Below are 14,284 nucleotides of genomic sequence, written 5' to 3'. Positions count from 1 at the left end.
CAATTATATATGGGGCAGTATATGAGCCTACAACTATATATGGGGGCAGTATAAGGGTCTACAACTATATATGGGGCAGAATGGTGCCCTACAACTATATATGGGGGCAGTATAAGGGTCTACAACTATATATGGGGCAGAATGGTGCCCTACAACTATATATGGGGGCAGTATAAGGATCTACAATTATATATGGGGCAGTATATGAGCCTACAACTATATATGGGGGCAGTATAAGGGTCTACAACTATATATGGGGCAGAATGGTGCCCTACAACTATATATGGGGGCAGTATAAGGGTCTACAACTATATATGGGGCAGAATGGTGCCCTACAACTATATATGGGGGCAGTATAAGGATCTACAATTATATATGGGGCAGTATATGAGCCTACAACTATATATGGGGGCAGTATAAGGGTCTACAACTATATATGGGGCAGAATGGTGCCCTACAACTATATATGGGGGCAGTATAAGGATCTACAATTATATATGGGGCAGTATATGAGCCTACAACTATATATGGGGGCAGTATAAGGGTCTACAATTATATATGGGGCAGAATGGTGCCCTACAACTATATATGGGGGCAGTATAGGGGTCTACAACTATATATGGGGCAGTATAAGGGTCTACAATTATATATGGGGCAGAATGGTGCCCTACAACTATATATGGGGGCAGTATAGGGGTCTACAACTATATATGGGGCAGAATGGTGTTCTTCAACTATATATGGGGGCAGTATGGAGGGCTACAATTATATATGGGGGCAGTATGGAGGGCTACAATTATATATGGGGGCAGTGTTTAGTGCAATACAATGGGCTTTATGTTTATGTCATGTTTATTTTAGTAAAGTGTAAAATAAATAAATAAATAAATGTTTTTAATTTTTAAATCTATCCATCTATATATATATATATATATATTTCTTTTATGTCTTCTCTTAAAGGAGTAGTCCAGTGGTGACTCAGTGGTTTACAACTTATCCCCTATCTTAAGGATAGGGGATAAGTTGCAGATCGCGGGGGGTCCGACCGCTGGGGCCCCCTGCGATCTCCTGTACGGAGCCCCGACAGCCCGCAGGAAGGGGGCGTGTCGACCTCCGCACGAAGCGGCGGCCGACACGCCCCCCTCAATACAACTCTATGGCAGAGCCGAAGCGCTGCCTTTGGCAATCTCCGGCTCTGCCATTGAGATGTATTGAGGGGGCGTGTCGGCCGCCGCCTCGTGCGGGGGTCAACACCCGCTATCTCGTCGGAGAGCCTGGCCCCCGTACAGAGAGATCGCAGGGGGCCCCAGCGGTCGGACCCCCCGCGATCTCAAACTTATCCCCTATCCTTAGGATAGGGGATACGTTTTTCACCACTGGACTACCTCTTTAAGATAAAAATAACAATAAAATAGTAATAATACAGTTTTTAATAATGAGAATAATAAAATAATATAAAGGATGAAATCGTCCATTTTCTGCTGTCATACTTGTATATTTGCATGTAGAAAACATATGTACTAGACTAGACAATGATGCCGACCATTGGATATATCCTTTAATATCCCCTTTACAGCAATACAATGGAGGAGTCGCGGTTTCTAACAAATGTGGGCGTGGTCTATTAGTTTGAATTCTGATTTAGTTCACGGTAAACGCAGTAAAGGAGCCGCCGTATAAGATGAATGTGCGTCTGCTGCCATCTAGTGTTCAAATACCAGGATGACAGAATCGGGATCATTTTAGGACAAGATCCTCCGATTGCCAAAGCGGAAGCAAAAAATTTTAAATGGAATTTTTATTATCATTATTATTTTTTTTTTGTGCAGCTCATACAACAATATTTGTAGTCATGAAAATACAATGACATCATCACGGCTCACAATGCACCTTCTAGGATGGAAAATTCAGGATAATCGAGCTATGACATCATCGAGCTATGACGCATCTATAGGCTGCGGCAGTAGCTTCCAATCTGAGGACCTCCGGCTGTTGCAAAACTACAACTCCCAGCATGCCCGGACATGCTGGGAGTTATAGTTCTGCAACAGCTGATAGTCCACAGTTTGAAGACCACTTTTTTTGGTCTACATCAATGTATTTATTTACTATTATTAACCCCTCCATGTCAGCCATACACCTGAAAACTGCTGAAGCCCCTGCTGCTGTCACAAATATAAATGTTGGCAGTCGGCATTGTGCTCCGATCCTGACAGTTAACTCTTTAGATGCTGTGGTCAGTTCCTGCCATTTCCTCTAAAAGGGTGACAGAGGGAGGGAGCTCCCTTCCTCCTCCATTGGCACCCCACAATGTAGTCATGGGGTGCCAGTGCTAGCCAGGGCAACAAGAGGCCTCACAAGGGCTGAGCTGTACTGCAATGTATTATACCAGCAGATGGCACTGCCTAGCCTCCTAATGGGACATTAAAATAAAATAAAAAATAAATTAATTAATAAATGTAAAAGCACATTAAATAAAAAACATAAATAAAAGTATATATATATATATATATATATATATATATATATATACTAGCTGAGTACCCGACGTTGCCCGGTTTTTCCTTCCTAATCCTTGTTGGGGAGGAAAATAAACAAAGGAGGAAGCTTTTGACTTCGTATCCCGTCCTCATATATTGTTGTCATATCCCGACCTCCTATCCCGACCTCCTATCCCGACCTCCTATCCTGACCTCCTATCCTGACCTCCTATCCCGACCTCATATCCCATCCTCCTATCCCGTCCTCCTATCTCGACCTCCTATCTCGATTTCCTATCCTGTCCTCCTATACCGTCCTCCTATCTCGACCTCCTATCCCGTCCTCCTATCCCAACCTCCTATACCGTCCTCCTATCTCGACCTCCTATCTCGACCTCCTATCCTGTCCTCCTATCCCATCCTCCTTTCTCGACCTCCTATCTCTACCTCCTATCCCGTCCTCCTATCTCGACCTCCTATCTCGACCTCCTATCCTGACCTCCTATCCCGTCCTCCTATCTCGACCTCCTATCCCATCCTCCTATCCCGTCCTCTTATCCCGTCCTCCTATCTCGACCTCCTATCCCGTCCTCCTATCTCGACCTCCTATCCTGTCCTCCTATCTCGACCTCCTATCCCGTCCTCCTATCCCATCCTCCTATACCGTCCTCCTATCTCGACCTCCTATCCCGTCCTCCTGTCTCGACCTGTTATCTCGACCTCCTATCCCGACATCCTATCCCGTCCTCCTATCCCATCCTCCTATCTCACCCTCCTATCCTGACCTCATGTCCCTTCCTCATATCCTGTCCTCCTATTTCGACCTCCTATCTCGACCTCCTATCCCGTCCTCCTATCCCGTCCTCCTATCTCAACTTCCTATCTTGACCTCCTATCCCAACCTCCTATCCCGTCCACCTATCCTGTCCTCCTAGCTCGACCTCCTATCTCGACCTCCTATCCCGACTTCCTATCCTGTCCTCCTATCCCGACCGTATATCCCTTCCTCATATCCCGTCCTCCTATTCCGACCTCCTATCTCGACCTCCTATCCCGACTTCCTATCCTGTCCTCCTATCCCGACTGTATATTCCTTCCTCATATCCCGTCCTCCTATTTCGACCTCCTATCTCGACCTCCTATCCCGTCCTCCTATCTGGATCTCCTATCTCTACTTCCTATCTCGACCTCCTATCCCAACCTCCTATCCTCTCTTCCTATCCCGTCCTCCTATCTTAACCTCCTATCCCTATATGCCCTGCCTAGTAGTTTAGGGGCAGAAATACTCCAGCCCCTCGCACAAATACAGCCTGATAGGCTTAAAACATAAGAACACTGCCCTGAAACCAACTGGTAAAACATTTCTCCCTTTGGTGGAAAGAGAACCCCCCCCCACCACCACCACCACCACCATCCTACTGCTGTATGATCTCAGGGTGCTTCCCTGCTTCAGTCACCTGTTAATGTTTTGACACAAACTGTATTTACACTTGCCTTTGGCATCTCAATCCACACCTCAACACCAGGTCACCCCAACTTTTGGCACGCTTGACACCTTCAGACAGTGCCTTGGGAGAAAATGGAATTACTTCCCCTGTGACCCCTCTCAAACATCACCTGGACCAGAACCCTTGGAATGTGGGTCATCTGTGGGACCCCTTCAGACCACTTATGACTGGCTGCGGCACTGTTAGGCTCAGACAGGCCACAGATTCTATCCACACTCAGGTGGTGTTCTCTTGGTCTACCTCCAAATGTTGGTGTGGTGGTCGCCTTGAGGGTGTGTATGTTGCTGTGCAGGTTATAAAGGGTGTTATTAACCCATGTCAGTCGTGACGCCAGGGATAAAGGATATGTTTTTACAAACTGGAGCTCCCTTTAGGGTATGTTCATACTACGTAAAATGAGCGAAATTTCTGGTCGCAAAATTCCGCCAGTGGAGATTCGATCTGGCGGCCACCACCGAACTACTTCGGCGTTAGGACTACGTGGCACTGCGCCATAACCATTGTCGGCTATGCTGTGCTCGCGGACTTCTTTCTTTGTGCAGATTAATTTCAGCGGCCGAATTGTCCGCCACTAAAATTCCGCAGTGTCAATGAGTCTGCGGAAGACCCATTGACACTAATGTTAAGAGTTCACATTAGCGGAATTCTGCGCTAATTACTCAGTGTGAACATACCCTTATATTTGTTCCTCGAATAAATGCATATAAACGCTCCGGCATATAACAATTTAGAAAATAAAGATTCTGAACCAAATACAATGTAAAGTATAGGACAGTGATCTTCAACGTGCGGACCTTCAGATGTTGCAAAACTACAACTCCCAGCATGCCCGGACAGCCAACGGCTGTCCGGGCATGCTGGGAGTTGTAGTTTTGCAACATCTGGAGGTCCGCAGGTTGAAGACCACTGGTATAGGAGGTAAAACTCACGTGTCCCCGCCGCTCCGGACCCGTCACAGGTTGTCCCCGCTGCCCTGGATGTCGCCCTCCATCGCTGTCGCCGCGTCCCTGGGGTGTCCCCGTCGCTCCGGAACGTCTCTGCTGCCCAGTATCCTCGCTCTCCGTCACCGCCATGACATCGCTACGCACGCCGGTCCTATTGGATGACGGGACGGCGTGCGCGACAACGTGATGACGACGAAGGAGAGCACCGGCCATGCAGGGGATCCCGCCCCGGAGCAGACACCGAGGAGGCAGGTAAGGTCCCTCCCGGTGTCCTGTAAGCTGTTCGGGACGCCGCGATTTCACCGCGGCGGTCCCGAACAGCCCGACTGAGCAGCCGGGTTAGTGTCCCTTTCGCTTCAGACGCGGCGGTCAGCTTTGATCGCCGCGTCTGAAGGGTTAAAACAGGGCATCACCGTGATCGGTGATTTTCTGAATTAGCCACGGGTCCCGGCCGTTGATGGCCTCACGGACCGCCGGTTTTAATGTGTATTTGCCGTATAACACGCACCAACTTCCCCCCCCCCCACCCCATTTTGGGGAAGAAAAAGTGCGTCTTATATGGCGAAAAATACGGTATGTGATGCTTCATTTCCTTGCACTATTCTGTGCAATCAATGTATAATAACACTCAGTATACGGCTGCTTTCAAGAACTCACACACACTTAAAAACATCTTGAAAACCTGGAAAATGTTATAAATATCTTTATTTCTATAAAAAAAAATATCAAAGCCATTATAAAAGTACTATAAATATAAAGAAATGTTCATTGCACACAGTGAACTGATCACATTTTCAGCCTCTAAAAGCGAGAACAATGTCCATGGGTGAAGATAAATACACTTTAAATATTTACGTATTTTCTGTGGTTATTTTTTTTTTATTGAAGAAAGGGTTATTCTACATTAAAGGGGTACTCCAAAAAAATTTTTTTAATCAACTGAGGCCAGAAAGTTAAACATATTTGTAAATTACTTCTATTAAAAAATCTTAATCCTTCCAATACTTATCAGCTGCTGAAGTTTTTTTTCCTTTTGAATTTCCTTTCTGTCTGACCACAGTGCTCTCTGCTGACACCTCTGTCCATTTTAGGAACTGTCCAGAGCAGGAGAGGTTTGCTATGGAGATTTGCTTCTACTCTGGACAGTTCCTGATATGGACAGAGATGTCGGCAGAGAGCACTGTGGTCAGACAGAATGGAAATTCAAAAAGAAAAGAACTTCCTGTGGAGCATACAGCAGCTGATGAATACTGGAAGGATTAAGATTTCTTAATGGAAGTCATTTACAAATCTGTTTAACTTTCTTGCGCCGGTTTATTTAAAAAAAAAAAATGTTTTCCAGTGGAGTACCCCTTTAACCCCTTAAGGACTCAGGGTTTTTCCGTTTTTGCACTTTCGTTTTTTCCTCCTTACCTTTTAAAAATCATAACCCTTTCAATTTTCCACCTAAAAATCCATATTATGGCTTATTTTTTGCATCGCCAATTCTACTTTGCAGTGACATTAGTCATTTTACCCAAAAATGCACGGCGAAACGGAAAAAAAAATCATTGTGCGACAAAATCGAAAAAAAAACGCCATTTTGTAACTTTTGGAGGCTTTCGTTTCTACGCAGTGCATATTTCGGTAAAAATTACACCTCATCATTATTCTGTAGGTCCATACGGTTAAAATGATACCCTACTTATATAGGTTTGATTTTGTCGCACTTCTGGAAAAAATCATAACTACATGCAGGAAGATTTATACGTTTAAAAATGTCATCTTCTGACCCCTATAACTTTTTTATTTTTCCATGTATGGGGCGGTATGAGGACTCATTTTTTGCGCCGTGATCTGAAGTTTTTATCGGTATGATTTTTGTTTTGATCGGACTTTTTGATCACTTTTTATTCATTTTTTAATGATATAAAAAGTGACCAAAATACGCTTTTTTGGACTTTGGAATTTTTTTGCGCGTACGCCATTGACCGTACGGCTTAATTAATGATATATTTTTATAGTTCGGACATTTACGCACGTGGCGATACCACATATGTTTATTTTTTATTTTTTTTACACTGTTTTATTTTTTTTATGGGAAAAGGGGGGTGATTCAAACTTTTATTAGGGAAGGGGTTAAATGACCTTTATTAACACTTTTTTTTTACATTTTTTTTGCAGTGTTATAGGTCCCATAGGGACCTATAACACTGCACACACTGATCTCTAATGCTGATCACTGGCGTGCATTAACACGCCTGTGATCAGCATTATCGGCGCTTGACTGCTCCTGCCTGGATCTCAGGCACGGAGCAGTCATTCGTCGATCGGACACCGGGGAGGCAGGTAAGAGCCCTCCCGGTGTCCGATCAGCTGTTCGGGACGCCGCGATTTCACCGCGGCGGTCCCGAACAGCCCGACTGAGCAGCCGGGTCACTTTCACTTTCACTTTAGAAGCGGCGGTCAGCTTTGACCGCCGCTTCTAAAGGGTTAATACCGCACATCGCCGCGATCGGCGATGTGTGGTATTAGCCGCGGGTCCCGGCCGTTGATTAGCGCCGGGACCGACGCAATATGATGCGGGATCGCGGCGCGATCCCGCTTCATATCGCGGGAGCCGGCGCAGGACGTAAATATACGTCCTGCGTCGTTAAGGGGTTAAAGGGGTACTCCAGTGGAAAACTTTTTCTTTTAAATCAACTGGTGCCAGAAAGTTAAACAGATTTGTAAATCACTTCTATTAAAAAATCTTAATCCTTCCAGTACTTTTTAGGGGCTGAATGCTAAAGAGAAATCCAAAAAAGAAATGCATTTCCTGTGATGTCCTGACCGCAGCGCTCTCTGCTGACCTCTGCTGTCCATTTTAGGAACTGGAGAAAATTCCCATAGCAAACATATGCTTCTCTGGACAGTTCCTAAAATGGTCAGCAGAGGTCAGCAGAGAGCGCTGCGGTCAGGACATCACAGATCACTTTTCTTTTTTGGATTTCTCTTTAGTATACAGCCCCTAAAAAGTACTGGAAGGATTAAGATTTTTTAATAGAAGTGATTTACAAATCTGTTTAACTTTCTGGCACCGGTTGATTTAAAAAAAAAGGTTTTCCACAGGAGTACCCCTTTAAATATTCTTACATAAATAATGGTCACTATTGGCGTCTCCATTGTAAACAGCATTGAAGCGTGTTACGTCTATACATTCATCCGGTTTTTAGTGCGCCCGGTCTATAGTATAGTGTAAGTCAGTTTAAAAGCCCTATAAATAAATACATTCTTCATACACGGCCATTATTTACATTAGCTTATGATGACGACAGTAATAAAAATGTTTATAAATAATATATATATATAGATATGACTCTAAAAAAATCTTTATTCCAATCTATCATCTATGGAAAGGAGCAGCAGCCCTAGGGAGTAGCTTCTGACATCAATCACATCTATATACTATATACATATCTATATACATACATATATATATATATACATACACATATATATATATATATATATATATATATATACATATACATATACATATACACATATACATATACACATACACATATACATATACACAAATACATATATATATATATATATATATATATATATATACAGTGATCCCTCAAGTTACAATATTAATTGGTTCTGGGACGACCGTTGTAAGTTGAAACCATTGTATGTTGAGACCAGAACTCTATGGAAACCTGGTAATTGGTTCTGAAGCCACCAAAATGTCATCCAAAAGTAGAAAAAAGTGAGGATTAAAGAAAAATAAGTAGATAACTAATATAGATAAAGCAAATCCTTACATATAAAAGTAATAAAGATCTGCTGGGAGCTGTAATCACTGTCTAGGTCAGTGTTTCCCAAGCAGAGAGCCTCCAGCTGTTGCAAAACTACAACTCCCAAAGGCTGTCCGGGCATGCTGGGAGTTGTAGTTTTGCAAAAGCTGGGGCCACCCTGCTTGGGAAACACTGGTCTATGTAGAGGACAGGAGCTTCTTCAGGGTCCTGTACAGTACACACAATGTCCCAAAAAAGTAATGGAGCCGCCCTCACCTGGTGTCCAAAAGAGCAGCTAACCCTGGTACAGGTAAAGTGTACAGAACATGTAATACCTCCCTGTACTGTAGGGGGCGCTACCAGACATCAGTCAGTGCATACACTTCAGTAATACAGGTAAAGAGTACAGTACATGTGATACCTCCCTGTACTGTAGGGGACGCTACCAGACACCAGTCAGTGCATACACTTCAGTAATACAGGTAAAGTGTACAGAAAATGTAATACCTCCCTGTACTGTAGGGGGCGCTACCAGACACCAGTCAGTGCATACACTTCAGTAATACAGGTAAAGAGTACAGAACATGTAATACCTCCCTGTACTGTAGGGGGCGCTACCAGACACCAGTCAGTGCATACACTTCAGTAATACAGGTAAAGAGTACAGAACATGTAATACCTCCCTGTACTGTAGGGGGCGTTACCAGCCACCAGTCAGTGCATACACTTCAGTAATACAGGTAAAGAGTACAGAACATGTAATACCTCCCTGTACTGTAGGGGGCGCTACCAGCCACCAGTCAGTGCATACACTTCAGTAATACAGGTGTTTTACCAGTGAATGCCCATTTTGATTGGTCGGTTCTTCAAGCCATTGACACGTTTCACAGATCTGGACTGTCTGTACATTGTATGTTGAGTCTGGTTTCAACCTACGATGGTCCAGAAAAGACCATTGTATGTTGAAACTATTGTATGTTGAGGCCATTGTAAGTTGAGGGATCACTGTATGTATATATATATATATATATATATATATATATATATATATATATATGGAGTTTTTGGGGATTTCCTGTTAATCAGTGCACTACAATTGACCAGAGTTAAACAAGCTATGAATTTTTTTTGGACAAGGTATTTTTCAGGTCTGCATGATACAAGGATTGGTAGAGCGGTGGTCAGTAACCTAGACAATGAGCTGTCGGCAAGTGGAAGAAATTAGCCTCACTCCCTTGAGAAAGTCAACGGGAGCTGACGAAACATTGGGATGCGAGTGGCTAATTGCGACATGGTTTTAATAGCAGACGATTGTCAGTATAAGAGAATATTATAACCATAGCATATGGAGCGCTTAACAGCGATCTCACCAAACCACGGGATGTAAAGGGAACATAATCGGAACATGGGCGGTGTTTTTAAGTGACACTCACGCTCAGTACATAAGACACTAATTGTTTTTAAGTGACAATAATAAAGATTGACTTTTAGGGGGGATTTCTAGTTTAAGGCTTACCCCTTGGGGGGGTGACCCTTAAAGGGGTACTCCACCCCTAGACATCTTATCCCCTATCCAAAGGATAGGGGATAAGCTGTCAGATCGCGGGGGTCCCACCGCTGGGGACCCCCGGAATCTCGGCTGCAGCAGCCACCTGTTGCGGCTTCTGGCAGCGCTGGAGGCTCTTATCCTAACGCCTCACGACCACGGTGACGTGAGATCGTGACGTCACGACTCTGCCCCCGTGTAACGTCACGCCCCGCCCCCTCAATGCAAGTCTATGGGAGGGGGCGTGACGCTCCCTCCCATAGACTTGCATTGAGGGGCGGGGCGTGATGTCACACGGGGGCGGAGTCTTGATGTCACGATCTCACGTCACCGTGGTCGGGAGCCGAAGCCTCCAGCGTTTCCGGAAGCCGCAACAGGTGGGTGCTGCAGCCGAGATCCCAGGGGTCCCCAGCGGCGGGACCCCCGCGATCTGACATCTTATCCCCTATTGGATAGGGAATAAGATGTCTAGGGGCGGAGTACCACCTTTAAAGGCCGTTGGAGCAAATGGAAGAAAGGCAAGAATATCTGGAGAAGGAGGAACATATGCTAAGTGAATGTGTTCGCAAAAATATTTAAAGGGGTTCTCCGGCCCTAAGACATCTTATCCCCTATACAAAGGATGTCTGACCCCCGCTATCTCACATGCAGCACCCATCTGAGTCTTCCGGGTTACACGACTACAGTGCCGGAGTATCGTGACGTCACGCCCCGCCCCCACAATGCAAGGCTATTATTACTATTATGTTCAGTCATATATTTTCAGTCACAGTTATCATGTTGAGCACATCCTATACATTGTAATTAGCTTTTTTTTTTTTTTTTTTTTTTGAGGGGGGGGGGGGGGGGGGGTTATATTTGCCTTATTCCCAATTTTCTGATATGGGCTTATTTGCATTTTTTTTTAGCTTGTTCTTCATTTTACATTCCGATCTAGCACATGTACAGTACATGGCTAGTAATCAACATATATTAAAATATTTATTAAAATTAAATAACATAAAAAAGATTCCCATTCTGTAGTGATCGGAAGGCGGAGTCAGTCGTGATTGAAAGTAAAATGTGCTAATATTGAAATCTGTGCATGACCTGAGTAACATCAATCATGGGACCTTAAACCTTAAAGGGATTGTAAAGGAATACAAAACACTGCTGCTTGAAGTAGCATCAACGACTAATATTAAAGGGGTATTCCAGGAAGAAACTTTTTTTTATATATATATATATCAACTGGCTCCAGAAAGTTAAACAGATTTGTAAATTACTTCTATTAAAAAATCTTAATCCTTTCGGTACTTATGAGCTTCTGAAGTTAAGGTTGTTCTTTTCTGTCTAAGTCCTCTCTGATGACACGTGTCTCGGGAAACGCCCAGTTTAGAAGAGGTTTGCTATGGGGATTTGCTTCTAAACTGGGCATTTCCCGAGACCGATGTCATTAGAGAGCACTTAGACAGAAAAAAACAACTCAACTTCAGAAGCTCTTAAGTACTGAAAGGATTAAGATTTTTTAATAGAAGTAATTTACAAATCTGTTTAACTTTCTGGAGCCAGTTGACATATATATATATATATATATATATATATATATATATATAAAAGTTTTTTCCTGGATAACCCCTTAACTAACGTCAATGTCATGCTGAAGAGAAGAACACTATATGAAACATTAAATACTTCCTATACTTGGCGAACTTGGGCGGAGTTGGACTGGACCTAAGGTTGACAGTATGGGAAGCAAAGCTCGGGAGATTTCATTCATTCAAGCCTCGAAAGACCTCTTCTAACCAAGTCATATAAAACCCCAAGATTGACCCAGTAAAAGGTATAGTAGTATCTATTATGTTAAATGTAAGGTTGGCAGATTCAACTCAAGCGAGGGGCCCAGAAATGTTTTTAGCATTTCACAACACTAAAGGGGTACTCCCTTGGAAACTTTTTTTTTTTTTTTTAAATCAACTGGTGCCAGAAAGTTAAACAGATTTGTAAATCACTTCTATTAAAAAATCTTAATCCTTCCAGTACTTTTTAGGGGCTGTATACTAAAGAGAAATACAAAAAAGAAATGCATTTCCTGTGATGTCATGACCACGGTGCTCTCTGCTGACCTCTGCTGTTCATTTTAGGAACTGTCCAGAGTAGGAGAAAATCCCCATAGCAAACATATACTGCTCTGGACAGTTCCTAAAATGGACAGCAGAGGTCAGCAGAGAGCACTGTGCTCGTGACATCAGAGGAAATGCATTTCTTTTTTTGTATTTCTCTTTAGTATACAGCCCCTAAAAAGTACTGGAAGGATTAAGATTTTATTTAATAGAAGTGATTTACAAATCTGTGTATCTTTCTGGCACCAGTTGATTAAAAAAAAAAAAAAAAAAAGGTTTTCCACGGGAGTACCCCTTTAATAAATGGATACTAAAAGTTCTCCAAAACAGAGGGCTACACTTCCTTCATGTCTCTCCAAATCAAGTGACCCCATCAATGACTCACAAATCCCCTTAAAGTCTAAGATAGTAAGTAGAGATGAGCGAACTTACAGTAAATTCGATTTGTCACGAACTTCTCGGCTCGGCAGTTGATGACTTTTCCTGCATAAATTAGTTCAGCTTTCAGGTGTTCCGGTGGGCTGGAAAAGGTGGATACAGTCCTAGGAAAGAGTCTCCTAGGACTGTATCCACCTTTTCCTGCCCACGGGAGCACCGGAAAGCTGAACTAATTTATGCAGGATAAGTCATCAACTGCCGAGCCGAGAAGTTCGTGACGAATCGAATTAGTAAGACATATGGATGTTGGTCTTGGTCTTACAAGGCATAAGCACCAAAGTAGGTTGCCCCATTTTCCCTCTTAATATATTTTGTTCCAACTGTCAGCACATACACTTTATCCCCCCTTTCAAGCTTAAATGCACCTCCTTGAAATATGGACTTGTTCCACCCGGCCCGGGTCCCTTTATTGGCCGAGATGACTCCGGGCAGTTCACAAGGTGTTTTATCTGCTCGAAGAATCTGCAGTCCTTGTCCATGCTCGACGGACTCCAGAATGACACTAAGGGAGACAAGATTGTTGTCCTGGGGACACTGTGTCCCTCCGAAGGTGGCCTGGGTGTATATAAAGTACAGGCCTTTCTGCTCGATGTGCAGTTGGTTGTTCCTGAGGGTCAATTCTCCTTGGGTAAAGGAGTTATCTACGCCAGGCGCCCATGTCAGAAGGTTTAGATTGGGATCATGTGGATCAGCTGTAAGAAAGGACATAAAGAGGCAATTGGTTAGGAGGACCAGCTATGGTCTAGAATAACTAGATATATCCTACTGATAGGGGCTCATCAGATGATGGACACCAGAGCCCCATAAATATTATAATGAACTGCCTAGGAGTAATATACAGTGACCCCCCGACTTACGATGGCCCCGACATACGATCATTTCAGCATACGATCACTCTCAGAGTCCATCGCATGTTGAAGGCAGCATCAACATACGATGCTTTTGTATGTCGGGGCCATCGCATAAACGGCTATCCGGCAGCGCAGACTGCTTCAGCTGCCACCGGATAGCCGTTTACGGTGCCCCGTGTGGTCCGCTGACGATCACTTACCTGTCCTCGGGGCTCCGGCGCGTCCTCTTCGGGATCCTCTGCATCGTCGGCGCTCTACATCGTCGTCATCACGTTGCTGCGCACGCCGTCCCGTCATCCAATAGGAGCGGTGTGCGTAGCGACGTGATGGCGGCGACGTGAGAGCGAGGATGCCGGGGAAGCAGAGGCCTTGCCGGAGCGTCGGGGACACCTCGGGGACACGGCGACAGCGATGGAGGGCGCCATCCAGGGCAGCGGTGACGAGCGGTGACGGTCCGGAGCGGTGGGGACACGTGAGTACAACCTCCAATATCAGTTGTCTTCAACCTGCGGACCTCCAGATGTTGCAAAACTACAACTCCCAGCATGCCCGGACAGGGGCATGCTGGGTGTTGTAGTTTTGCAACATCTGGAGGTCCGCAGGTTGTAGACCACTGTCCTATACTTTACATTGCACGGATCCCTCAAC

The 14,284-nt window shown here is 44.3% G+C and overlaps 1 protein-coding gene across 2 annotated transcripts in view; it reads right to left on the bottom strand.

Annotated features, from left to right (window-relative positions):
* Positions 1–12,983: 12,983 nt before the first annotated feature.
* The window catches only part of LOC130291036 (lymphotoxin-alpha-like), a 76,887-nt gene continuing 75,586 nt past the window's right edge, over positions 12,984–14,284 (bottom strand). For both annotated transcript variants that reach the window (XM_056539372.1, XM_056539373.1), the window contains exon 5: positions 12,984–13,477. In XM_056539372.1, coding sequence (XP_056395347.1) covers positions 13,044–13,477 — 434 coding nt within the window. In that variant the 3' untranslated portion in view covers positions 12,984–13,043. The remainder of the gene's footprint in view (positions 13,478–14,284) is intronic.

This window comes from Hyla sarda, chromosome 9, assembly GCF_029499605.1.
Source record: "Hyla sarda isolate aHylSar1 chromosome 9, aHylSar1.hap1, whole genome shotgun sequence".
Taxonomy (NCBI): Eukaryota; Metazoa; Chordata; class Amphibia; order Anura; family Hylidae; genus Hyla; species Hyla sarda.
The sequence above is the reverse complement of the archived record's forward strand: the minus strand, read 5'-3'. Positions and strand labels throughout refer to the sequence as shown.